The sequence below is a fragment of the Erythrolamprus reginae genome, chromosome 4 (genome assembly GCF_031021105.1).
Source record: "Erythrolamprus reginae isolate rEryReg1 chromosome 4, rEryReg1.hap1, whole genome shotgun sequence".
Taxonomy (NCBI): domain Eukaryota; kingdom Metazoa; phylum Chordata; class Lepidosauria; order Squamata; family Dipsadidae; genus Erythrolamprus; species Erythrolamprus reginae.
The window spans coordinates 100,950,761-100,978,335 of record NC_091953.1 but is presented as its reverse complement, the minus strand read 5'-3'; the positions used below and the strand labels follow the sequence as shown (position 1 = coordinate 100,978,335).

At 38.2% G+C, this 27,575-nt stretch overlaps 1 protein-coding gene across 1 annotated transcript in view; it reads right to left on the bottom strand.

The window, feature by feature from the left end:
- Positions 1-9,090: 9,090 nt before the first annotated feature.
- Positions 9,091-27,575, bottom strand: part of MRPS9 (mitochondrial ribosomal protein S9) — a 62,411-nt gene continuing 43,926 nt past the window's right edge. Inside the window, exons 6-11 of the mRNA XM_070751067.1 lie at positions 23,786-23,871; positions 18,740-18,815; positions 15,660-15,828; positions 13,327-13,441; positions 10,306-10,475; positions 9,091-9,250 (exon numbers count right to left, since the gene is read on the bottom strand). Of these exons, the coding sequence (XP_070607168.1) occupies positions 9,159-9,250; positions 10,306-10,475; positions 13,327-13,441; positions 15,660-15,828; positions 18,740-18,815; positions 23,786-23,871 (708 nt within the window). The 3' untranslated portion in view covers positions 9,091-9,158. The remainder of the gene's footprint in view (positions 9,251-10,305; positions 10,476-13,326; positions 13,442-15,659; positions 15,829-18,739; positions 18,816-23,785; positions 23,872-27,575) is intronic.

The window sequence follows — 27,575 nt, the reverse complement described above, 5'->3', positions numbered from 1 at the left end:
GCGCCCACTATTTGTTTATTTGTTTGTTTATTTGTTTATTTATTTATTTAGAGTTCTATGCTGCTCAGACAGTATACTTTTCCACCCACACCGAAAACAAGTTAGACGGAACACTGGTGAAGGGCTACCAAAATTTTTACTACCACACTGTAGGCATGGCTTATGCAGGATGCCCTGAACATTTTTTCCAACATCTTTCAATACAAATTGAGTGCTCTGGGATGGAGCTCCATTTTCGCTACCCCACTGCGTTCCCCTCTGTCTGGGCAGTAGCCCACCCCTGCCTCAAAGCATCTGCCATTCCCAACAGGTAGTGTTGAAAATGATGGCTCCTTCCATGCAGAACAGGCCAAAATGTGGGGTCCTATCTGGGTGGGATGGGGGAAGAGGCAAAGAGGCACTGCAGCTGGTTTTAAGGATCAATGACCCCAAGGGTGTTGCAGCTGTTTGTCCTTTGTAGGGGTTTTTGGGGGCGGGTGGCGGGTAGGTCTGTTGTACCTTTAAAAGGTAAGTGATCTATCCTAGTTCAGGGGATATCTGTATTAAATACTGTAATGTATTTAATTTGCTTGTTGCATATTTTCCTTTGCAATCAGAACAAATGATTACAGTCAGAAGAAAACATCTTACTTACTTACTTACTTACTTACTTACTTACTTACTTACTTACTTACTTACTTACTTACTTACTTACTTACTGGATTTCTATGCTGCCCCTCTCCGAAGGCTCAGGGCACCTTACAACATATAAAAACAGTAAATTACAATAAAATTAATCCAATTAAATTTAAAATTACACGGCTGTCTAAAATCCCCAATTGTATTTAAAAATCAATGATACCCATTCTTACAGCAATCATACTACTGTATCTTAATGCATTCTAAGACAATCCAAACCAAAACTCATTTTATATCTTGTAATAGCTACCATCTCTGATCCATTGAACATCTCAGTATGGCAAACCTCTGCAAAGAAGGCAATTGTGCAATCTACCATAGTTCACAACAAACCTTTATTACGCTTCAGTCACAAGGCCACTCGGAAACCATCAGGCAAGAAATAGCCTTTATGTGGTTCTTCATGTCACAAAGACAGACCTGCATATCCTCCAACCCGGTACTTTGATTCACCTTTGATACTTATTAATTTTCTTGTCCATTTTTGCTATTGTGGAATCCTACCTCTTGAAAAAACACTTAATTGACTAACTTGTCAAAAAGATATTTATCCTAAATTAGATGGTAGTTCACATGCATCCACATTTGATTTCTATGTCTTGAATTACAAATGAATGTGCTTATCAATTCATTGCAAAACCATATTACCTTAATACATGATGGTGTGAATGTTCTCTCTGTATCATCTCCGGGATGATTTGTAGATGTGGGTGAGCAGTGAAGTAATTAACATGTATATGCAAACCTGGCTTGGAGTGTTTTCTTTTGCTTTTTAAAACCCAGATAAGTCTTTAGTAGAGCTGACAAATTGCTTTTGCATTCAAATGTCAAAGCAATTTGTGAATGTTAGGGCAGATGCTCCATGGTTACCTTGCATAAAATTGAACTGTAAATACTTGATTTGAGTGTTTTCTCCAAGCATCACCCTACCATTCACCATTCAAAAGAAGAGTTTTTGAAAATGGGGAGAAACCTATCAAACGCTCCTACTCTCATTTTAAAGCAATTTTGCATAGTTCACACACAGGCCACTGAAAGGTAAGGAAGCTGTTGATGTATTTGTTAATTATTCTTAACATAATTCTTAATTATTATGCTATTTTAATTTAGCAAATCATTCCAAGCTAAAGTGATTTTGGCTATCAAATGCATACACTTCAGCTGATTTTTCAAACACCAGTGAAAGTTGCAATAGAAGTGAGGCACAGATTCTGTGTATTGAAGGACTATCAATCTCCTTAGATGGGAAGTCAGATTTTCTTAAAAGGTGATTTTTAACACAGCTGATATATCTGAAAGGGCAGATTCCTAGACTAATATGGATCCATTTGGCCAAACTTTAGAATCTCTTGTACACATTACAGCTCATCTTGCTACTGATAGCGGTGGGCTACTGCCTGGACGGGGAGGGGGGGAGGCAGCGGGGTAGCAAAAATGGAGCTCCACCCCAGAGTACCCAATTTGCACTGAAATATATTGAAAGAAAATACAAGGCATCTTGCATAAATCACACCCAGTGTGGTAGTAAAAATTTTGAGAGCCCTTCACTGGCTACTGATTACAGAATCCTGGGACTTGTAGTTATGCTGAAAATTATTATCAATCTGAAGATTCTGGACAAGATGTATGACATTGAGTCCAGATTTTAATTCCTAAATTAATATAGGAAGATCATATAGATGCAGCAAGAGTATGCAGGGAAAGAGAGTCTAAGAGTCAGGATGGCTAACATACTATGTGTTCTGCCGGCGTGTTTCAACCGCCCATAATTACAGGGTAATTAGTCCAGGAAGACACACACTGCACGATAAAAGGAAAACCCAAAAGTTTTTATAAACAGAAAAACAGAAACAGCTCCCTTTTTAAATGTCAAAGGGATTTTCTGGTACACACAAGGCACAGGTTAAATGCAATCCAATTGCTCACCCAATAACTGGGAAATTGAGTCCAATTCTAAAGTCCAGAGAGTCCACACACAATCTTGAACAGCACAAAAACCACGATCTTGACGAAACAATGAATCAGATAAACTACCATGAGGCTAAAACACCAGGTTGCACTTTTATCTGTAGGACTAATTACAGAAGCCCCACCCAACCACAGGTGGCCTCATTTTCTCTTGTAATAATCCTTCAGTTGTCTCCTATGCATCACTCTACGCATGTGTCATTAATTCCTGTTCAGAACCCAAGGATGATACAGATGACTGATCTCCTCCTGGGCTGTCTGCCAAACTCGCCTCTTTCCTGTCACTCACACTTCCTTGGTCAGAGGAGGCTTCGTCGGCAGATTCCATCGGGAGTAAAACAGGCCTGCAGCATGTGGATGTTTCCCCCACATCCACCTGCACATTCCTTGGGGCAGGAGCTGGGCCAGAGCTAACCACAACACCATGGAATCAAATTCATATTCTTTTTGAGTATGGATTAACATGCACATACCAAGGCTTTTATTGATCATTATGACCAACTATTTTGACCTTCCTTGCAAATATATGAAAGCAAATAGAAAAAGCATAAATCAAATAAATAAATAAAATATACTTATTAAATTCAGGAATTGGGAGGTCAATTTAAGAAGGGGAACCATAATGTAAAGTAATTTGTAGGACCATATATAAATACTGTACATATAAGCATACCTGTCAGGCTGGTCCCTTCCAGGTTAAGAAATATGTGCATAATGCAGAAAGAGTTAATAATAAGGAAGAGGAATTGGGTAAAAAGAATCAGGTTTCCATCAATACCATCTACTATACATCTTCATACTTCTCTGTTAGCACATTAGCTTTCACTCTGTCCTTTTGTCCTTCAAACTTCTCACCTTGTTTTTGAGGATTTCATCAACCCCACCAACACAAGTTTCCCATTTCTACTCCCTACTCAACCATTCACTTTTCTTTCATGCCATGCTTTGTTAGTCAGTCTTTCTTCATTTTCTTCACACGAGCCAGCTATATAATCATATTATCTTTACACTGGGCGCTCTAGGAATGTTGACAAAGAAAAAGAATGTGTTTTCTCCACAGTTCAGCATTTGACTATGACATTCAAGGCAAGTCATAATCTAACTCAAGCAAAATCCAATTGTTTTGGGTTCACCCAGATTTCGGCTGCCACAAGTCTAGGGAGGCTGTTTGTAAGGCATCAGAGTAGATACCAGGAAACTATAAGTTCTAGCCCTGCGTTTGACACAAAGCCTGCTGAGTGACCTGGAATAATACTCTCCTAGGAAGGAAGTTAAAACAACAATGTTGTGATTCAGCCTGAGGCTGCTCAGGGACCAGCTGTGTCTCTGCTGGCTCCATGCCCGGAGGAGGATGACAGCGCAGAGGAGGGGGCTGAACAGTTGGACGGGGGAGAGGAAAATCAGGAATTGGATGAAGGCGAACAGCATGAGAGCCCCGGGGGGGGGGGGGGGCTCTCCCCAGCCAGTAGCTTGGAGTCATTAGGTGATGGCGCACAAGCTGTCATTGACATGAGACAGCGACGTTCAGAGCAACAAAAGGAGCAGTTAAAGAGATATTTTCACCATTGAAGTAGAAACAGCTGGGTTTGGGTGTGGTCCTCATCAGCAGGGTTTAAAAGGCAGGCAAGCCCTTTAAGCCATGTGGAGTGTTATCAGCTTGGCGTGGCGTTATCCTGTCTTGTTTCTCGGCATCTCTGTTCCTGGCTTGTGGCCCAGCAGCTTTGGAAGATCCGTGGGAGGTATAGGTCTGCTATCTACAGCCTCGGCTTGGCAGCAAGAAATCTGTATTGCTGCATGGACTTTTGGCCTTCGTGAATATATCTGAAGATACAGCATTTTCCTGTTTGTAAGGACATTTTCTGTTACCTGTGTTTTTCTTGCATTTTATAAAACTGCCTTTGCCTTTTACCAGTGTGTCTGGCTTCTCTTTTTGGGTTGGTATTGGCTTCTGGAGTGACCCAGACAGAACAAACAACAACAACAAAATCTTGCCAAGAAAATTGCAGAGACTAGACCAGGCAGTAGCCAAAATCTGATTTGAGGGGAAATACAGGTACAGAAAGACACAAATATATATAAACACACACACATACACACAAGGAAAGTCTTAAGCATTATTAGAGTATTTGCATAGTTTTTAAATTTTTTCATGTATCAGAATGTTTATAAACAAAACACAAATACAAAATTTACTAATTCCATTTTTAAAGGAATGACTCAGTGTTGGAAAATATTTTATGAAGAAACGTATCAAAAAAGAAATAAAAGAAGTAACTGCATCCATATAGGTTGCCCAAGAAATAATCCAGTGTTTTTGTTTTTAATAAAAGGAAGGAATCTGGGAGAGAAAATAAATCCTTATAATTCCAAATGGATAGTTTTCAGCAATCTGGAAATCTAGCTAATAAGAATTGTCACCACTAGATGTCATGTTTTAAAAAGAAAAAATCCTGATTGTAATTATTTCCTGAAATTCCCATGTCAAATTTCTCATCTTTTAATTTTTAATTTCTTTAAAAAGTGTGCTGTTGTTATTACACGAAGCCAAACATATTTATTTCAAGCATGTTGCTGAGCCCAAATTGAATTCCATGAGATTTTTTCCTCAGGATTAAATTAAGAAAATAACACTTTTTCAAATACTGCTCTTCTACCCAATCATACAGAAAAAGAAATAAAGATCTTTAAAATATCAGCCATTATGTATGGTGTTAAGTATAGTTTGTAGGGAACGAGACACCCTTACTCTTGGCTCTATGACTATAACTTTCCTGAAAGTTCCCCTCTTCCCTTTTCTGGAATGGATTTTGGTGGTGGTGTTTTTTTTTTAATTCTTTCAGCATATGAATGATGGAAGCAGCTTAGAAGTCTCAGTTAATAAAGCAGTATATACAGTCAGAAACATGTATGAATTGGGATGAGATGGTCATACAACAAACGTCTTGCATGAAGGAAACTGAACTTTCTCTACAGCAACCCAACTTTTATAGAGGTCTGAACAAAGAAACACTGACACAAGGACCTGCTTATGGTATTAAACTGGCTTTGGGGCAACTGTTCCTAATAGTACCACATGATGCAGAAGAGTCACTCCACCTGTACATTTCTTCTCCCTGAAAAGTAAGTTTTGTTGTTCCCATTATAATCTCTGAACATACATAAACATACATAGAACAATTGAATTACCAACTGTATCTGCTGGAAAATCAATTACTGTAAACCATCTTAAGAAGTATATGTCCAAATCTCCAGGGTTTAAAACCCACAACTTTCCTAAGTAAACTGTTCCACTCTTATACAATGTTCTAGATCTCCGATTCCCAATGTGAAGCCCATGCCCTACAGGGGGGCAATTTCATTTTTAATGGGGGCAATGGGAACCTGGTTTAAACCTAGTTAATGTGTACTTATTATTCAGAACATCAAGGCAATGGAAATATGCAAAACATTGAAAATTGTGATCTTCACCAGAATGGCCATTGGATACATCTTTAATTTTTTTCTGTATAATGAAGTATGTTCATGCTTTTTCCTTGAGACTAACTGGGACAGGCGCATAGGTTGTGCTTATCTTTCTGCTCTTCTATCATGCTCTGTGTGCCATTGGTCGGGCCACATATGATATGTTCTGTCACATGGCTAGGAAGGAAATGTGGTGAGCAATTTAAAATGGATCAGTACAAAATTCTGTGTCGCTCAGAGAAAAGCTCACCCCCCCCCCCAAATGTCCCTCCCCCAAGCCAAGCCCATTTCTGAACTCATTGTTTTGTTTGCAAATATCTCTTTATCGAACAAACTTTGGTCCCATTATGTCCTAACCTCGACACTTATTCTGCAAGCAGAAATTCCAAGGCCTTACACATCATTGATAGAAAATAAAAATAACTTTTTGGTTTCAGGTCATTCCCTCAATTAGATGGTGGCCTGTTGTTGTAATTAGTTGTAGAAAATCTGCTGCCCAATAAATAGAGGCACCTTTGTAGTTAGCAACATTGTACAAAGGGGTATTTCTAATGAGTTATCTATATCCATAACCATAGTTCCCTCTAAGCTGAGCAGTGATTAATTGCTCACTTAAAAATCATCATCAACTCAGAATTTTTCAAACCTGCCCAGAAGCCGAGAGGGAAAGAGTGAGAGGGAAGGAGAGAGAGAGGAAGAGAGAGAAACAGATAGAAAAAAAGAGAGGAAGGAAAAGAGAAAGAGAAAGAATGGGAGTAAGGAAGAGAGAAAGAAAATCAAAATCTAGTTTGAAACTAGCTAAACTATTTAAGTGGCATTTTGATATTGATAGAGTTGCCCTATTATGAGCTCACTGTTATAGACACACAGTACAGTATTTTATTTTGAAATTCTCTGAGGCAAAACAGGGTGGGTTTTTTATTTGTTTGTTTGTTTATTTATTTAATATTTCTGTGCCGCCCAGTCCCAAAGGGACTGCCGCTCAGACACTATACTTTTCCACCCCACCCCCCAAAAAATTAGAGGGAACACTGTCCATAACTAAGAAGAGCTATAAATTCCATGGAATTCAATGCCAGTTGAATGAAGGTATAAGTAAATAAATCTGGATAACTGATTGGGTTTTAATAACAACAACCAAGCCTAATATTTAAAAGGCATTATTAAAGACATAAATTCAATTTATTGCAACTTTGCACATTTTCTCTACTTCTTTTTCATTTTGGAAAGCTAATATTATTGGTTGTTGTAAACAGCTCCCTCTTGTGGCAAAATATATACTATTAATCAGATAATATTCATAATTATGACTTAAAATGTTCCTTATAGAACAAGATCAGAAAAATATATCATTACATTTCACACGTGACAATATAGCTATGACATTCATGTATACTTAAAACTCTATATAATAATGATGATTTATCATTCTGTCTTGGAAAAAAACATTTTATAGAGATCTAGAACTTTCTTGTAATTTTGTAGTGTTTTTATCGAACAATGGGTTATATTTCAAGGAATGTTTATCCTCTTCCACTTTAAATATTAGTAATATAGATCTTTCATGAACAAGCTTTTTTGTAAATGTTTTAAATAGGAGGAAGAAACATCAATAACCTGTACTGTTTGATGGTAAAACTCTTAATTGAAAATGCGACTATCTAAAACCTTGGCTGTTCAAAGTTAAGTACGTAAATAAAAATAAATTCTTAATATCAGCATCCTGACTGGTTTATATATATATTCGACACAAAAATATGTAACCCTTTCCTGGTGCAGAGCTGAAGGGATTGGATACTGTAGCCTAGAGGTTAATTCTCTGCCTTACAAGGCAAAGGTTGCAGGTTCAAGTCCCAGTGAGGGTATGGCTAGCTGATGCGGCCAAAATAAGGCCGAAATAGATCTATCCTAGTCTCCCTTAATTTTCAAATTCAGCAAAAACAAAACAAAACATGTGACACACACACATATATAATATATATAATTGATTTTTATACCATCCACCTCTTGGTGTAACAATTAAGAAAGAATATGTCTATCAATTTCATATTTTTATTAAGCTTCAGTTCAAGTTTTAATCACTTTTTTGTTACTTTTGTTTTAAATTCTTTATTTAAATTTTCCCTATTTTTAATTTTTCCACTGCCCACTACTCATAGTGGGCCATACAAATTGGATAAATAAATAAAAATATCAAGAACAAACTAATGACAATAGTACACCAAACAATTGCGTTGACATTCTGCCTTTTAAGATCGACTATCAATAGGAAAGTTAAGAAATACCCTGCAAACTAGTGGTTGGTAGAATAGCAATGAAGACCTTGGAAAAGATATTCAGCTGTATTTGTACCTACAAAGATCAGAATTATGAACACAATGGTTTTCCCCTGTGATACTCTATGGAAGTGAAACAAGTCATAACGAATATTATATTGACACTTTTGGACTTTCGTGCTGGAGAAGATGCCTAGGGATGCCATGGATGGACAAGAAAACAAAAGGATTATTGAACAACTCAACCCAAAATACAACTGACCAGAACTTATTTTGAACACACTGTAAAGCAAACCTAGTCCTCTGGAGAAATCAAATAATGTTGAGAAAGATGAAAAGAAAGAGGACAATGAACAACAAAGTGGACAGACTCAATTACAGCTGGAAGACTTGAAAGGGAGGGTGACAATAGATCATTCTGGAGAAAATCAACTCTTGTTGCTAAGAATTGATGCTGATCTGATGGCACATAGAACTTTAGTAACAGCAGCAGCAGCTTCTTTTTTGTAACTCTGGAGGGTCCGCCTGAACAAACAGCCTCACCGTTTTATGGTGTAAATTCTCATTGGGTGATTTGTTAAAATGACAACTTGCTATTAAGATAAGTCAATTATTTCCAAATGTAGACATTTCTGATCTATACTGAGTTGTACGGTACATGTTAGAGTTTAATGCTTGTTGTATAGTAAATAAGAAAAGACATGGATGGAAGGAAAGGTAAAATACAGTTTAATTACAAAGATTTGATTCCTATAAAATATAACATTTTCATTTTTAGCGTTTCTTCCAGGTGAACTTTCTGCGGGCTCCCTCTTGGCCAGGCTTTTTCCGTTCTCTCAAGCGTGGATCAGAAGTGAGGAGACCAGCTACAGAGAGAATCAGAAAGAAATTTATACAATGTAATGAAATATGGCACAGAGCACGGTGGAGGGACTTCATAAGAACTGAGGAAAGTCAAAGGGAGATACAGTAATACCTCGTCTTACGAACTTAATTGGTTCTGGAAGTAGGTTTGTAAGGTGAAAAGTTCGTAAGATGAAACATTGTTTCCCATAGGAAACAATGTAAAAGCGATTAATGCGTGCAAAGGGGGGGGGGGAATCGCAAAATGGCGCTCCGCTGGGTGCCACCGCCCAGCTGTCACCTTTTAAAACAGCCGGGGGGGCTTCTCAGCGTTCTCCCGAACCTGAACCCGAACCTTTCGGGTTTGGGAGGCCGCCGAGAAGCGCCGCCGCCCGGCTGTCACCTTCTGAAACAGCCGGGGGGGCTTCTTGGCGTTCTCCCGAATGCCGAACCCAGAAGTTCGGGAGGCTGCCAAGAAGCGCCCGGCTGTTTCAGAAGGTTACAGCCGGTCGGCGGCGCCCGGCAAAGTGCCGTTCTTGCAGTCGGCGGCTGCATTTTCAGCCAATCTGGAGGCTGGAAAGGAGGTGGGGAATCCCAATAGGGAATTCCATGGGAAGAGCTTTGACGTCATGAAGATGTCCTTCCTGGAGTCCACCTGGCTGTAACCTTCTGAAACAGCCGGGCGCTTCTCGGCGGCCTCCGGAAACTGAAAAGTTCAGGTTCAGGTTCGTGAGAACGCTGAGAAGCCCCCCGGCTGTTTTAAAAGGTGACAGCTGGGCGGCGGTGCCCAGCGGAGCGTCATTTTGCGATCTGCAGTGGGTTCGTAAGTCAAAAAAGTTAAGAAGAGGCAAAAAATTTCTGAACCCCAGGTTCGTATCACGAGGTACCACTGTATCTAGCATTTGAAACTAGGTTTATAATATTAGAAAGTCTTGGACATTTGCCTCATTTTAAACAGTTCATTAGAATGCTAAATGACAGAAACCAGAGTTTTTAGAGATAGGTAATCAGGAACAAGATACAGAATGTTATTATTTAGAACAAATTGATACATTTTTCTCTATATACTTCTTATTACCTTGCCTCATGAATTCCACTTCATCTTCTGCAATAAAACTACATAAAGCTTTTGCTATGGCTAAGCGAATTGCTCCTGCCTGTCCGCTTCTTCCTCCTCCAGATACGGAACAGACCACGTTATACTTCTCTAAGTGATCAAGAAATTGGAATGGGAACATCAGCTGTTCTCTGAAAAATAATAGATATGAATAACAATGTGAAAGAGTTCGGACCAGTTAAGATCTAATATCAGTCTAATAAACCATGACTTTTTTTTCTAGTGATCTGTCCATGGAAATATTTAAACTAAACCACATACAGGTAGTCCTTGACTTATGACCACAATTGATTCCAAAATTTCTGTGGTTAAGTGAGACATTTGTTAAGTGAATTTTGCTCCACTTTATGACCGTTCTTGCTGCAGTTGTTAAACGAATCACTGCAATTGATAAGTAGGTAACAAGACTGTTAGGTAAATCTGGCTTTCCCATTGATTTTGCTTGTCAAAAAGGTGACCTTGGGAAACAGCAATGGCCAGAAGTATGAGTCAGTTTCCAAGCATCTGAATTTTGATCACATGATTATGAGGCTGCTATGAAGGTTGCAATATATATTATTTATATCTTGTCAAGTGGACCAGGTCGACTGATTTTTGCAGCCTTATTTGAAAAGAAACCATCATATATATATACCATATACAGTGGTACCTCGTCTTACAAACTTAAGTTGTTCCATGACCAGGTTTGTAAGTAGAAAAGTACAGTAGTCCCTCGCTATATCGCGCTTCACCTGCCACGGTTTCACTTCATCGCGGGTTTTGAAGTCAGCTTCATTTGAATGATTTTACCACACAAACAAGCGCTAGAATCCCCCAGCGGGACTCCCAAATGATGAGCGGGGCGGGGACTGAGCTCCGGCGGAGGCCCGTCCCCTCGTTCAATCCCCCTCGCCAGTGCCGAAAGGAAAAAAAAGAAAGGAACGCGACGCGGCAGGGATTTCCAGACTGGGCTCGAGGGCGGAAGAGGAAGTGCTCATGGGCGGAAGAGAGAGAGAGAAAAAAAGAAACAGCCGGGGCAGCTCACCAGGGACTTTACAGCCGGGGCAAGGCAAAAAACACAACATTTGACCGAACTGCTGCAAAGAACAGAGTAAGTAGTAGTGGGGGGGAAAGGTTAGCCGGCCGTTGCTCGCCTCCAGGCATCCGGAGCTGGTGGGAAGGAGGATAAATTCCCCATCGCGGATTTCACCTATCGCGGCAAGGTCTGGAACGTAACTCCCGCGATAGGTGAGGGATTACTGTACATAAGAAGAAGCAATTTTCCCCTCCATTGGGATTTAAAGCAGCACCGGCAAAAATGAAGGGAATCCCAGCGAGGGGAGGCTCAGGGGAATCCCAGCAACGCAAGAACGGGCGCTTCGGCTGGCAACGGAAGTCCGGAGGTGGGGTTTCCCAACAAGGGGAGGCTCAGGGAAATCCCAGCAACGCAAGAACGGGCACTTCGGTTGGCAATGGAAGTCCAGAGGCGGGGATTCCCAGCGAGGGGAGGCTCAGGGAAATCCCAGCGCTTCAGCTGGCAGCGGAAGTCCAGAGGTGGGACATCCCAGCAGCGGCGGTTCGGGAAGAAGAGGCAAAAAAAATCTTAAACACCAGGTTCGTATCTCGAAAAGTTCATTAGTAGAGGCGTTCGTAAGACGAGGTACCAGTATATTTCTATATGATAGAAAAAAAGATATTCTTTCTAATGAAATAAAAATGAAGATGATTGAAGGTGAGAAAACAGAGAGCTGTTTCATCACCTTCAATCATCTTCATTAGAAAGAGCACATTTTTTTCTATTGTTTTCTCATCTTTAATCATCTTCATTTTTATTTCATTAGAAAGGGCAAGTTTTTTTCTATCATATATGCTGTTTTTGTGATGGTTTCTTTTCAAATAAGGCTTCAATTTCACCTGGTCCACTTGACAAAGAATGGCCCATCTATCTATATCTATATATGTTCAAATACCAGTAAGGGTATGGCTAGCTGATGAGAGTTAAATAGCTTGAAATAGATCTATACTAGTCTCCCTTCGTTTTCATTATCAGCAAAAATATGTTACACATACACACTACACACACAAACTTCCCCACATAAAAATGTCTACAGTTATCCAAATACAGTGATAGTCAGAACAGTGTAATATCATGGGAAATTATATTGTTAACACTTAAGGTCAAATAAAATGTCTAAAATAATATTTAATATTTATTTACTCTTTTCCCAAGCCAAATACTCTACTAATCTCAAATCAAAGGCTGTACAAATATTTTTTTTCTCTTTGTTCACAATTTCACAGGCAACAATCATAAGCATTTAATAAGGTTCTAATGGTCTGACATAGCTTAGAATGATGTAAGGTATCAACACTTGCAAAGGGCAATGTACTTGTACACAGAAGTGGCCTAAACCGACATACAGTAAAACTGTTGTCTTTTCAGAGTAATCTGCAAATGGGTATCTTTGGCTCGATTTGGCACATTTTTTTAAATGTAAACACACACCTTTGATAAACCCATTCTCACTGTAAATCTGTAGTCAAATTTAATTAGATTAGGATCTATTAGTTCTTGGAATAATTCATATACAAACGTTTTAGGATAGCCAAAGATGGTGACATTGTGTGGCCAGACTTTTTGTGCAGATTTTCAAGTTCATTCTTCTGTCACTTCCCCCAATAAAAGTTCATATTTCTAAAAATCTAATATTTTTCAATAGGAATTTTCCAGATATGCAGATTACAAGTCTTGTGATCTTCAGATTGTACCGATATATTGACTGAAAACAATGAGAAATATGGTCCAGGATACAATGAGGTACCAATAGTCCAAAGTATGTTTTATTAATATTTTCACATGTATATTCAAGTTTTCAAGCAAGAAAATATGATACCCTGAAGATTTTTTAAAAACTTAAAAATACACAAAAACATGGTTTTTTAAAAGAAAAATACCATTAAAATTGTTTTAGCAAAACAGGTTCTCTTTTTTTAAACACTCACCTGTCCTGCAACACTGGAAAATAAAGCAAATAATTAACGCCGTTTATAGTGAATTTCCCTTTTCCATTTCCATTTGCATGAAGTGTAGCAGTTGCTATTGCTGACTTTCTTTTACCTTTAAAAAAAAAGCCTGCACATTTATTTCATGTTTAGCATTTTTTGCACCAACACATTATCATTTCAAGATGATAAAAAAAATGAAACTATCTTTCGAAAGGAAAAAAATCTAGCAAAAGTGAAAGAAAATAAGTATTATTTCAAAGATTGATTCCAAAGATGTTGTGCAGCATATTTCCTAACCAAATTCAACACAGGGAGATCTAAGTCTAAAAGTGTGTTCTGGGGTTTGAAATATGGCCTAAAATACAAAAAATTAATCTAGATTCTAAAGTTATGAAGGGCTGGCAAGCACTCTAGTGGTACCATTTGATAGCATACAGGAGATATTAATATCTTTCCACAATTAAAGCCTTATGCATATCTCTGAAAGCAGTAATTGGCAATAGTCATTATTAAAAAGACTCCTGCAAAAGGACTCATGTCATATTGTATATCAATACAATGGACATACATTTTACAAAATGCTAAATTTCCTTTTTTCTCCCAGCAGAGGGAGGCATACTCTGATAATTCAAGAGGGCAACTGCCATCTAAAAGAAATAACTATTTTGATATATAGTTTCTGTTTGATTTAGAATATACAGTATTTGAACAAAAATGCAAAGAAGACTAATTTTGATCTACACTACAAACTGGGTATATGAGTCAATACACAAACATACAGTATGCTTCCAAGTCAGTTTTTGACTTTTGGATATTGCTTGGACTAAAGAAAATTTTTCAGAAGTCGTTTAACGCTGCCTGCTTCCTAGGGCTGAGATTGTAAAACACATATTGTTTGTCAAAGAAGTCTGAATAAAGTAAATGAAGTAATTTAAGTTGCCTGTTGCCAGACTGAAAAATCTGTATGAAAAGCAATTTATAATTGTTGTGGTTAGCTCTGGCCCAGCTCCTGCCCCAAGGACTGTGGATGTGGGGGAGACATCCACATGCTGCAGGCCTGTTTTGCCCCCGGTGGAATCTGATGATGAAGGCTCCTCTGACCAAGAAGACATGAGTGACAGGGAGGAGGAGAGTGTGGCAGACAGCTCAGAAGGAGATCAATTATCTAGCTCCTCCTTAGATTCGGAACAAGAGTTAATAATACAGCCACGCATGCGGAGAGCGATGCATAGGCAACAACAACTGAGAGATCATTATCAAAGAAAATGAGGCCACCTGTGGTTGGGTGGGGCTGTGGTAATTAGTGAGGCTGCTATAAATAGCAGCCTGTGGGTTTGGCCATTGTGGAGGATTATCTGATCGTTGTATTTCATGCCTGCTTTGCTGACTTTGACCTTTTGTGTGCTGATTTTTCCCTGCTTTGAAACTAAACCAGGGCAAAGTGTGTTTCACTTTGTGAAAGAAGAAGGACTGTGAATTGCCTCACAGCTGCAAGCTAAGTATCACAGAACTGATAAGGGACTTGTACAAATTACCAGTTTGTTTGGAGACGAGTGCTCTTTGCTATATCAAAAGAGGGCTTAGTTTAAGTGACTTTTCATTATAAAGAACATTGTTTTGAATTTTCAAACGTGTGTGTGTCCGAAATTTGTACCTGTGAATTTTCGGGAGGAGTCTACTAGAGAGTCCGACAGAACAATAATAAAACCACTTCATGATGTACGGTGGATGCAATATCATATACCATCTCCAATACATATGACAAAAATGTTAGAAACACAACATACATTTATAACTATTTGTTTTTAATTTAATGAAACAAGTATGACCACACAGAACACACTGCAATAACACTGGAAGATGTTGGACAACATATTTTTTTCTTTCTAGACATGTCTGGAGGACAGAACGGAAAGGGGGGGACATGATTGAAACATTTAAATATGTTAAAGGGTTAAATAAGGTTCAGGAGGGAAGTGTTTTTAATAGGAAAGTGAACACAAGAACAAGGGGGCACAATCTGAGGTTAGTTGGGGGAAAGATCAGAAGCAACGTGAGAAAATATTATTTTACTGAAAAGTAGTAGATGCTTGGAACAAACTTTCAGCAGACGTGGTTGATAAATCCACAGTAACTGAATTTAAATGTGCCTGGGACAAACATCCATCCACCCTAAGATAAAATACAGGAAATAGTATAAGGGTAGACTAGATGGACCATGAGGTCTTTTTCTGCCGTCAATCTTCTATGTTTCTATGTAGCTATTGTTGAGAAATATTTGGATTTTCAGGTTGCCAAGGGTTTAATTTTGAAATTAGGAAAAAGCATACCTTCTGCAGTGCTAAAGGCCACTCCTTGCTCATCGTATTTTAGGGGTTCAAATGATTGTTTTTTGGATTGTATAGGTAATTCCTTGCGAAATTTAAGCAGATAGTCTTGTTCCATATCACAGTATGGCAGCGTTAATAATCTTTCCAGCAGCTGAATAAACCTTAAATACTGTAGACAATAAAAATTCATTAAGGGATGGTGGTGCAAGTGTAATTGCATTTGTCAACAACTTCTATTTTTACCTGCTTGATCATTTTAGTTCTTACTGATAACTTTTGACAGGATGACACTTCTGTATTTGCATGCTGCTTTCAAAACAACATGCAGATGTATCATTTCCTATGTGAATAAAGATACCTAATTCTATCCCTGCCCCCAATAAATGAACCCACTGCTCAAAACTTTAAGCAAACTTTGTCAGACTAACTTCGTTGATATCAGTCGTGATTTTCAAAAAGAGATTTAGCGAGTCTCAAAAAAAACTTTTTGATGGAAAAGTGGTAAGAGACAAAAGTCCCAATTCATTTAAGGAAACTGTTTTCTAAACTCTACTTGTTGGATTATTTTTATGCAACTCTATGATTGTAATAAAGATTTGATTTGAGATGATTTTATTTCCTAATAGGTACATGAAGTGTGCATTTATGCCATTGGTCGTTCAAAAAGGATTTTACCTTAGACTTGATTTTAAAAACAAACAATCAAGGTTTTTCATAATTCAAGAGATACTTGACTCAAAGGGCAACCTCTTGAAATAATGATCCTTTGCTACTATAAGTTTTACTACTTTCATTTCAGCATGTGATTAAAGTAAAGTGTCTCACAAGTAATACAGGGCCTCCAGATTCAGGTTTAACGTCATTTTATTCAGCTTGGGATAAAGAAAAGGGAGGAAATAAAGGAACATTTCTTGAATGGCTCAAAAAGTATAATTTTCTGTATGCTTTTTTTTTTTTGCTTTCAGAGAAAGAAGCAAAAGTAGAAGTTAAAAAAAGAAAAGAAAGAAATCCTAAGAAACAATAGAGAAAAAATAATGACATTGTCTTTTCACTACAAGTAATCCAGAAAATGGCAGAATATCAACACCTGTTCAATATAATCACTTGTCTTGTGTGAACTGATCATGTGACTAACTACCCAAATCTGTTAGTTCTGATATCTCATTTCCCACCTGCTCCTTTATATAATAATAATATTATATAATATTATATATGTCGTTTGGTGGGACCTAGGGGAAAAGCCTTCTCTGTGGCGGCCCCGGCCCTCTGGAACTAACTCCCCCCAGAGATTAGAATAGCCCCACCCTCCTTGCCTTTTGTAAGCTCCTTAAAACCCACCTCTGCCGTCAGGCATGGGGGAACTGAGATAATCTTTCCCCCTAGGCCTTTACAATTTACGCATGGTATGTTTGTATGTATGTTTGGTTTTATAATAAGGGGTTTTAGTTGTTTTAGTATTGGATTGTTACATGCTGTTTTTTATCACTGTTGTTAGCTGCCCCGAGTCCACGGAGAGGGGCGGCATACAAATCCAATAAATAAATAAACAAACAAACAAATAAATAATAATAATAAATTATTAGATTTGTATGCCACCCCTCTCCATAGAGAGGGGTAACATCCAACACAGAAGTCTTAACATACATGGGTATTCCTTACAGTTTGGATAAGAACGTGAGACAGTTTCCAAACATGGTTGTCACTGCTCACAATAAAGGAATCAGAAGTATCCAGAAGGGAAGTCAAGATGGTGGCCACAAAGACAAAAGGCCTCCTCTTTTTATCCACACTGAATCACATGTGAAAAGAGGGCGGGGCTTTGATCACGCTATACCATTTTGTCACCATTTTGACTTTCCAAGCCCTCACCAGATGCTGCTTGAAAGGAAGGTTGAACAAAAGTTGAATAGAAATGGACACAGTCTGATTTGCTGATGTAACTAGTTATTTAACAGACTAGATATGGGAATAACAAAATAAATAATAATAATAATAATAATAATAATAATAATAATAATAATAATAATATTTGCCACTGGTAAATGGATCCACTGGAACTTGTGCCGAAACTACCATTTACCAGTGGCAAAGAACTGGTGGGATCATAAGCCTGAAAAAGTGGTAGAAAACGAGCAAGCAAAACTACTGCGGGACTTCCGACTGACCGAATTCTGAAGCATAACACACCAGACATCCTGATTGTGGAGAAAAAGAAAGTATGGATCATCGACACCACAATCCCAGGGGACAGCAGAATTGAGGAGAAGCAGCTAGAGAAATTAATGAAATACTAAGATCTAAAAATCGAGCTGCAACGACTCTGGCAAAAGCCAGTGAAAGTGGTCCCAGTGGTACTTGGCACACTGGGGGCAGTGCCAAAGGATCTCAGTGGACATTTGAAAACCATCGGAATTGACAAAATCTCCATCTGTCAATTGCAAAAGGCCGCTTTACTGGGATCAGCAAACATAATTCGCCGCTACATCACGCAGTCCTAGGTGCTTGGGAAGTGCCCGACTGGTGATGAAATATGAAATCCAGCATAGTGATCTCGTTTGCTGTGTTGTATTGACAATAATAATAATAATAATAATAATAATAATAATAATAATAATAATAATAGGCTATCAGGGACATGTTAAAATGGAGTGGCAAATTAGATTGTCTGAATATTTCCCTTCAGATAAATTCATCACTGGACACCACAAAGGTCACAGACAATGATTTAGTTATCTTGTCTCCTACAATACTGTGAGCATTTGAGGGTGGGTTTGTTTGGATGTGTGTGTATGTTTACATAGGCATGTTAATATCCATCCAAATAAAACCACCATCCTATACAGTATGAAGTGGAACAATTCTGCTGAATATATATGTTAGCTCATAATTTGGAGAAACAGTTATTCCTACATAACACTACTTCATCTCATAACCATTTAGGGATATGCACTTATGGGACTCAAACCAAAAATATGAATAATTCCTATGTCCCAGGGAATTTTACCCCCAGAATCCTTGCAACCACACTAACTGTTCCGTTAGGATACAGGGTTCATTAAATAAAGAGATTAATTACTCACATCTTGATCTGACAGTTTTTCCACCAACATTTCTTCCAATTCCTCTTTAATCAGCCATCTGCTGCCAATCAGGTTCCTGTTTAAAATATCACATATATTCTCTTTTAACTAATCATGCAATTAAAGATAAGATTGCAGCTAGACCGTACACTTAATTTGGAAATATACTTTCCTTATGCTGGAGGAAATGCAAGCTAGAATTGTAAACTTAGCAAGCAGGTTAATTTGTTAAAAAGTTAATAATTAAAAATCTAGACATCATTTTCTACAGGATTTTAATACATACATACATAACATTCATATTATAATTCCCATACCCAAAGGTAGGAAGTGAAGTTTTTAAATAGATTTCAATACCATTTCTAAATGGTATTTAGCCTCTTAATTCAACAAATATTGAAGAGAATATACACTCCTCAAAAAAAGAAAGGGAACACTTAAACAACACAGTATAACTCCAAGTAAATCAAACTTCTGTGAAATCAAATTGTCCATTAGGAAGCAACACTGATTGACAAGCAATTTCACATGCCGTTGTACATATTCAACTTTGCACAGAACAAACTATACAATGAGAATATTTCATTCATTCAGATCTAGGATGTGTTATTTGAGTGTTCCCTTTATTTTTTTGTGGAGTATATATTCTCTAAGTGAATATAGTGTTAGAATAGCTTTGACACATTTCTTTTAATTGAAAAAAAAAGAGTAAATATGAAGTTGCAATGGTACAAAGTTATAACAACCAGCCTATAGATCTTATAGGCATCTTTAGAAATTACAAATGAGGTAATGCAAATTGGTATATATGTGTTTTTATTTTCTCGGAAATATATCAATTTATTCACAAACCGAAATATAGAAATGGATCAAATTATAATTAGAAGCAGGGAAAGAGAAGAAGGAAGAAGAGAAAGAATGGACTATATTTTTCAGTAAGTGAAATTTGCTGGCAGAAAATATGTTCATGGTATGTTTGTGTGTATGCTTGCTTTTAATAATGGGGTTTTTAGTGTTTTTTAAATTATTAGATTTGTTCTTACATTGTCTTTGTTATTGTTGTGAGCCGCCCCGAGTCTACGGAGAGGGGCGGCATACAAATCAAATCAAATCAAATAAAAAATGAATGAATGAATGAATGAATAAATAGTTACTTTTTGTTAGCACCAATTACATGTTTCCAAAATTGCAACTATGTCCCTCCAAAAATACTGGAATGAATGTGTACTGTACTGTTTTTTATTATTGTTGTGAGCCGCCCAGAGTTTGCGGAGAGGGGCGGCATATAAATCCAATAAACCATAAACCAGAAACCATGTTGAGCTACTTATTTTACTATTACTCCTTTTTTGTGATTTCTTTTCCTCACTCGGTTTATCTCTATTTTGTTCAGCTTACTTCAATGTGTTTCCTAACTTCCTAAAAATTATTCCATTTTCAAGGTTAAAAATTTCTGTCCCCTGGATTCACATATATCATATGAGATCATTTTGAACTAATTATTGAACTAATTATTCATTAACTAATTATTCATCTGAGGCTAACTATTGTTTCGGAACTTTTAATTTGAGTCATTGTGGTTATGATTATATTTGAGTTCATTTGATTTCAATTTATTTTTTCATTTGTAATCCATTGTCAATCATTCATCTGCCTTACCACCTAATAATAACTTCTCTCCTCAACCAATATTACTCACATTTCTCTTTCAACAGGCCCAATACTGAAGCTAGAGACTATTAATCTTTCTGAAAATGCCCAATTCTAATTCCACATGCCAGGAATTTATCTGCTCTAAAACCCTTATATCTTTGCAAACTCTGCAAACACAGATAATGTCAGTTATCCTTTGAGATAAACACTTTTGTTTAAACTAAGGTGCATTTGTGGATATCCCATGAAGACATAGCTTTCATTAGTTATTTCTGTGATGAGTACAATATGTACTGTGACTCTTAGCACATTTAAAACTTGAAAAGAAGTTATGCCAGATCAGTGTTTGATCCATTAGGTGGTCTTCTTTCCAAGAAATTATACTCTTTACCACTATTGCTCACTATGTATGCTTTTACATTTGAATCTCTCCTAAAATGGTTTCTTTTTCTTATATCACTTCCCATAACTGTCCAAAGTCTTAAATACAGTGATATCTTGTCTTACGAACTTAATTGGTTCCGGGATGAGGTTCCTAAGATGAAAAGTTCATAAGACGAAACATTGTTTCCCATAGGAATCAATGTAAAAGCAAATAATGCGTGCAAACCCATTAGGAAAAACCAAACTTTAAGGCTTAAAAAAAAAGCGGCGGGGGGACAAAGTGAAGGCTAACAGAGTGGAGACGGACAGCGAGGAGAAGCGAGGAATGGAGGTCCTAACGAAGGCTAACGCCGCTCCAAATCTCTCCCAAAATTGCTAATTAAATTTAGGCATTATTCAGCTCTATAATGTCTCTGGGTGGTTCATAACATCAAACAAATAACAAAACAGAAACAGCATCTGACCATTCAATATACAATATGTTCAAAGATTCCTCCAACAAAGGGGTCCAATAATCTACCTAGGCAGAAGCTATGAGAGACAGGTATCTCTCAAATAATTTGGTTCTATGGCATACAGACTTTTATAGGTGGTAACCAGTATGTAGAATTGTATCCAGTCATATCATGGCAGCCAATGCAGGTTGCAAATCAAAAATACCTGGGCATGCCCATTGCTGCCCGTACCCTGCATTCTGTACAAACTAAAGACACCGAGTGATCTTCAAGGGCTCTTAAATGTTGGCCATTTAGACCATATTGCAAGTCAAGCCTAAATGACTATCTGAAAGGCCTTTTAACCCTCAGAAGAGTGCAACTTATTCAAAAATTGAAGCTGTACAAATGTTCTTTTGGCCACACTCCCATGTGCTTTTTGATCAGGAACTGGGAGGCCAAGAATTTCACCAGATTGTGCGCCACTCTTGAATAGGGAAGTGCAGCCCTGCTCAAAATAAAACACAGAACATCTTCAAATCTGGGCCCCATAATATCCACTGCCAGTCAGTGTTTGTAGGATTAGTCAAAATTGGTCTCCCCCCATCTAGCCTTGCATCTTGCAGACTTGAATCTCAACATCATCACTTGTTGAAAGATATAACTGTACACTATCAACATACTGATGATATATACAACCTGAAGTTTCAGAGGGCCTTGCCCAATTTACATGTGGAAGAAAGAGAGGGATCCCATAAAAGAAAGACTGAAGTGACATCCTTTCCTCTGTCAACACAGGAAGGAAGGAAGAAAGGGAGGGAGGGAGAGGGAAGGGAGGGAGAAAGGGAGGGAGGGAGGGAGAGGGAAGGAAGGGAGAGAAGGGAGGGAGGGAGAGGGAAGGAAGGAAGAGAGGGAGGGAGAGGGAAGGGAGGGAGGGAGAGGGAAGGAAGGGAGGGAGAGGGAAGGAAGGGAGAGATAAGGAAGGGAGGAAGGAAAGGAGGGAGGGGGAAGGGAGGGAGGGGGAAGGAAGGGAGGGAGAGGGAAGGAAGGGAGGGAAGGGAGGGGGAGGGGAGGGAGGGGGAGGGAAGGAGGGAAGGGAGGGGGAGGGAGGGAAGGAAGGGAGGGAGAGGGAAGGAAGGAAGGGAGGGAGAGGGAAGGAAGGAAGGGAGGAAGGAAGGGAGGGAGAGGGAAGGAAGGAAGGGAGGGAAAGCGAAGGAAGGAAGGGAGGGAGGGAGGGGAGGGAAGGAAGGGAGAGAAAAGGAAGGGAGGGAGGGAGAGGGAAGGAAGGAAGGAATCTTAAAATTATACCCTACCCCTACAGATCAAACCCTACCCCACCCCCAATGCCATATACTATTGATGATATGAAAAGCTTCTGTCAGATCAAGGAGCACAAGGATAGATGCATCGCTTCCATTCACCACCCAAAAGTAATCAACTAGCATAACAATGCTATCTTCATACTAAATTCTTGCCTGAAACCTGACTAAAACAGATCCAGAAAAGCCACTTCCTCAGGACTCTGCAAATGAATCTAACCACCTTCTCTAAAAATGAAAGGTTGAAGACGGAGACTAATTGTCCAAGATATAAGAATGACCGCTTGAAGAAAACAATAGCGTTTAGACTTATATACCGCTTCACAGTGCTTTACAGCCCTCTCTAAGCGGTTTACAGAGAGTAAGCATATTGCCCCCAACAATCTGAGTCCTCATTTTACCAACCTTGGAAGGATGGAAGGCTGAGTCAACCTTGAGCCTTCTGAGATTGAATCTGCCAATCTGCTGGCAGACGGTTATCAGCAGAAGTAGCTTGCGGTACTGCACTCTAACCACTGCGCCACCGAGGCTACTGTACTGTACTACTGCCTCCTCCAAGATCAAAAGCACCACTCCCTTTGTAAAAGAAGCCAACACCATCACACAGACTCAATTGTTAGTTATTATAATCAAAGAGGAACCTGAATCACACTAACACCGACAGGTTGGAGAATCTTTTCCACTTCCTTTAAGAATCTCCAATTCATGTTCAACCTAGGCCATACTACAAGAGTAAGCCTCAGACATTTCAACCTAATCTGCCTAAGTCAGAATTCAGCTCTGAAGGACTACTTGCCAAATTATTAGGATACTGTGTTTTTCACAGCAGCTCCACAGATGATCCAGAGATCCATTCTTCTCCAGCAGAAACTAGGTCACCCTAAACAAGGCCAACATATAACCCTCAGTAGATGTAGCAAATATTTTCATTTTGTCACCATTATCACTAGAAGGCTCCTACCCAGAGTTAATCAGGCTCTCTCCAAGACTTCATCCAATGTTGTTGTAGGTCTATCGCCTTAATTTCATCTCCCAAAGATCCAAATATGTGAAGAGGGATATGCCACATAAGGAAGTTATGGTCCAAGACTGTGGTCAAACTAATATCATATTTTGGATCCATCAGAGAGCTAATCAAATATGCTCTTTCATTACATCGTTACAAAATGATGAAAATTTTACACAGAAATGAGTACAGTATATAGAAATGCATCTATATCTATCTTCCATATTCATTATAATCTGAGACAACTTACATAGGGGCTTTATCCTCAGAAAGTAATCCTTGAGCATTCAGTTGATTTTGATAATTTTGAATGTGCAGTAGCTTACTGTATATCTCCTAGAATACAGAAAATATATATAAATGAGTTCCAGTTGTAAAATTTTCACAGAAAGATTAATTTGGTAAGTTATAAGTCTTCGGAGAGGGGCGGCATACAAATCTAAATAATAATAATAATAATAATAATAATAATAATAATAATAATAATAATGTTTATGTTTGTTTATGTTTATTAGATTTGTATGCTGCCCCTCTCCGCAGACTCGGGGCGGCTCACAACACAATAAAAACAGTTTATAACAAATCTAATAATTTACAATTTAAGATATTTAAAAAACCCCATTATTAAACAGACATACATGCAAGCATACCATACATAAATTGTATAGGCCCAGGGGAGATATTTCAGTTCCCCCATGCCTGACGACAAAGGTGGGTTTTAAGGAGTTTACGAAAGGCAAGGAGGGTAGGGGCAGTTCTAATCTCTGGGGGGAGCTGGTTCCAGAGAGTTGGGGCCGCCACAGAGAAGGCTCTTCCCCTGGGGCCCACCAACCGACATTGTTTAGTTGACGGGACCCGAAGAAGACCCACTCTGTGGGACCTAATCGGTCGCTGGGATTTGTGTGGCAGGAGGCGGTCTCGGAGATATTCTGGCCCAATGCCATGAAGGGCTTTAAAGGTCATAACCAACACTTTGAATTGTGACCGGAAATTGATCGGCAACCAATGCAGACTGCGGAGTGTTGGAGTAACATGGGCATACCTAGGGAAGCCCATGACTGCTCTCGCAGCTGCATTCTGCACGATCTGGAGTTTCCGAACACTTTTCAAAGGTAGCCCCATGTAGAGAGCATTACAGTAGTTGAATCTCGAGGTGATGAGGGCATGAGTGACTGTGAGCAGTGAGTCCCAGTCCAAATAGGGCCGCAACTGGTGCACCAGGCGAACCTGGGCAAACGCCCCCCTCGCCACAGCTGAAAGATGGTTCTCTAATGTGAGCTGTGGATCGAGGAGGACGCCCAAGTTGCGGACCCTCTTCGAGGGGGTCAATAATTCCCCCCCCCAGGGTGATGGACAGACAGGTGGGATTGTCCTTGGGAGGCAAAACCCACAGCCACTCCGTCTTATCAGGGTTGAGTTTGAGTCTGTTGGCACCCATCCAGGCCCAATAATAATAATAATAATAATAATAATAATAATAATAATAATAATAAATATTATTATTATTATTATTATTATTATTATTATTATTATTATTATTAAAGTTTGATTTCAAGAAAATATATATTTTTACTTGCAGATATGAAATCAGGCGGCGACTGCCAGGATAACATGAATATTAACTAATGAAAAACACAAATACGTGAATAGTACTGCACTCATGACCTGGCAGTGAATTTGAATGGTTGAGTAATTTGCGAACAGAATGTTGAATAAAATTTTGTTCTAAACCAGAATATTTTTTATTTAAATCAAATTCTTGTTTTAATAAGTTCTAAACACAATTTGGCATCCTTGCTAAATTGTCCCTTAATTTTCATATTCGTTTCCTGCATTCATATCCAATCTTTCCATGAAGAACTCCAGAGAGTATAACATCAGAATTCCTTTCATTTCATTTTCACATAATTCTTTGAGAACATACGTGGATCCCAATCGCTTAATCTTTGAATTGGGAATCAAATATATACCTACATCTTTCAAACTTCTCACTGACACGAGCTATAAACATCTTGATAAAAAAATAAAATAAACCAAGCTACTCAAATACAGTAGTCCCTCACCTATCGCTGGTGTTACGTTCCAGACCCGGCCGCGATAGGTGAAATCCACGATGGGGAATTTATCGACTGATAGTACTTATTTAAGTATTTATATTGTAATTGTTTGGTAAGTTTTCATTGTTTTAAGTGTTTATAAACCCTTCCCACACAGTATTTATTTTAGATACAGTATTTAAATACAATATTTACAATTTTAGATATATTTTTTTTGAAAAACCTGCCGATCGAGTTCGACGGGCTGTTTAAATCTGCCGATCGACTTCCTCAGAAACCCGCGAACCAGTGAAGATCCGCGAATGATTTTTCTCATTAATATTTCTTGAAAACCCGCGATGAAGTGAAGCCGCAGTAGGTGAAGCGCGGTATAGCGAGGGACTACTGTATGTAATTCCAAACATCCATGGCAACTGATTATTCAGACTGTTTTACAATAGTATGTGCATTTAGCTATGAAATAAAAGTACCGTATATACTCGAGTATAAGCCGACCCGAGTATAAGCCGAGGCACCAATTTTTGCCACAAAAACTGGGAAAACGCATTGACCCGAGTATAAGCCGAGGTTAGAAAATGCAGTGGCTACTGGTAACTTATAAAAATGGAAAACAATAAAATTACATTAATTGAGACATGTTTTAGAATATTTATTTTAAAGAAAACCAGTAAACTAGCTCTGTAAATTTAAAAGAGGGTAAACAAATTAACAATATTAACAATAAATTAAAAAGTAAAAAAAGTAGCTCGATCAGGAACAAAGCTAAAACCTAAGAGTTAAAATCCTTCAAAACTGGATTCCTTCTCATCATTAATTGGATTTACATTATTGTTCTGTTTTTATATATGCTGTGAGCCACCCTGAGTCCTTGGAGAGGGATTGCATACAAATCCAATTAAATAAATAAACAAACAAACAAACAAACAAACAAATAAATAAGTGTATCCAAAGAAGAGCTTCAGCATTAGCTGCTGTGAGGTTATCAGCATAGAAAACCAAATAGATAGATAGATAGATAGATAGATAGATAGATAGATATAGATAGAAAGATAGATAGACAGACAGACAGACAGACAGAAAAATAGATAGATAGAAATAGATACAGATAGATAGATAGATAGATAGATAGAAAGAAAAATAGATAGATAGAAAAATAGATAGATAGAAAGATAGAAAAATAGATAGATAGAAATAGATACAGATAGATAGATAGATAGATATAGATAGAAAGATAGATAGACAGACAGACAGACAGATAGAAAAATAGATAGATAGATAGATAGATAGATAGATAGATAGATAGAAATAGATACAGATAGATAGATAGATAGATAGATAGAAAGAAAAATAGATAGATAGAAAAATAGATAGTTAGAAAGATATAGACAGACAGACAGATAGAAAAATAGATAGATAGATAGATAGATAGATAGAAATAGATACAGATAGATAGATAGATAGAAAAATAGATAGATAGAAAAATAGATAGATAGAAAGATAGACAGATAGAAAAAGAATTCCTGTCTAGCTCTGCCTCATAACACATTATTAGATCCTATCCAAGCAAGGACAGCAACTACCACAAAATACCATTTTTTAAACAGTTTAAATCCTTTCAAAGGAGGGGGAGGAGAATCTGACAGCAGGGGGCCTTTTTAATCCGACTAAGGGCAATGCAGAGAGAGCAAGGAATAGTTACTCACCATTGCTTTTTCCCCCTCTCGGTTGGAGCAAATGGCTGCCTCTTTTGCTTGAGCCAGGGAGAGGAACTACGGCATGCGAGAGGGGACAAAAGCTGGTGCCTCCTCGCTCTGGCTCAAGCAATGGCGCCCTCGTGTGGTGACTTTGTCAATGACCCGAGTATAAGCCGAGGTTGTGTTTTTCAGCCCATTTTTGGGGCTGAAAAACTCGGCTTATACTCGAGTATATACGGTATTTAAACAGGTTAAAAACAGTCTTTGGCATCTAGAATAGAGTTTACAG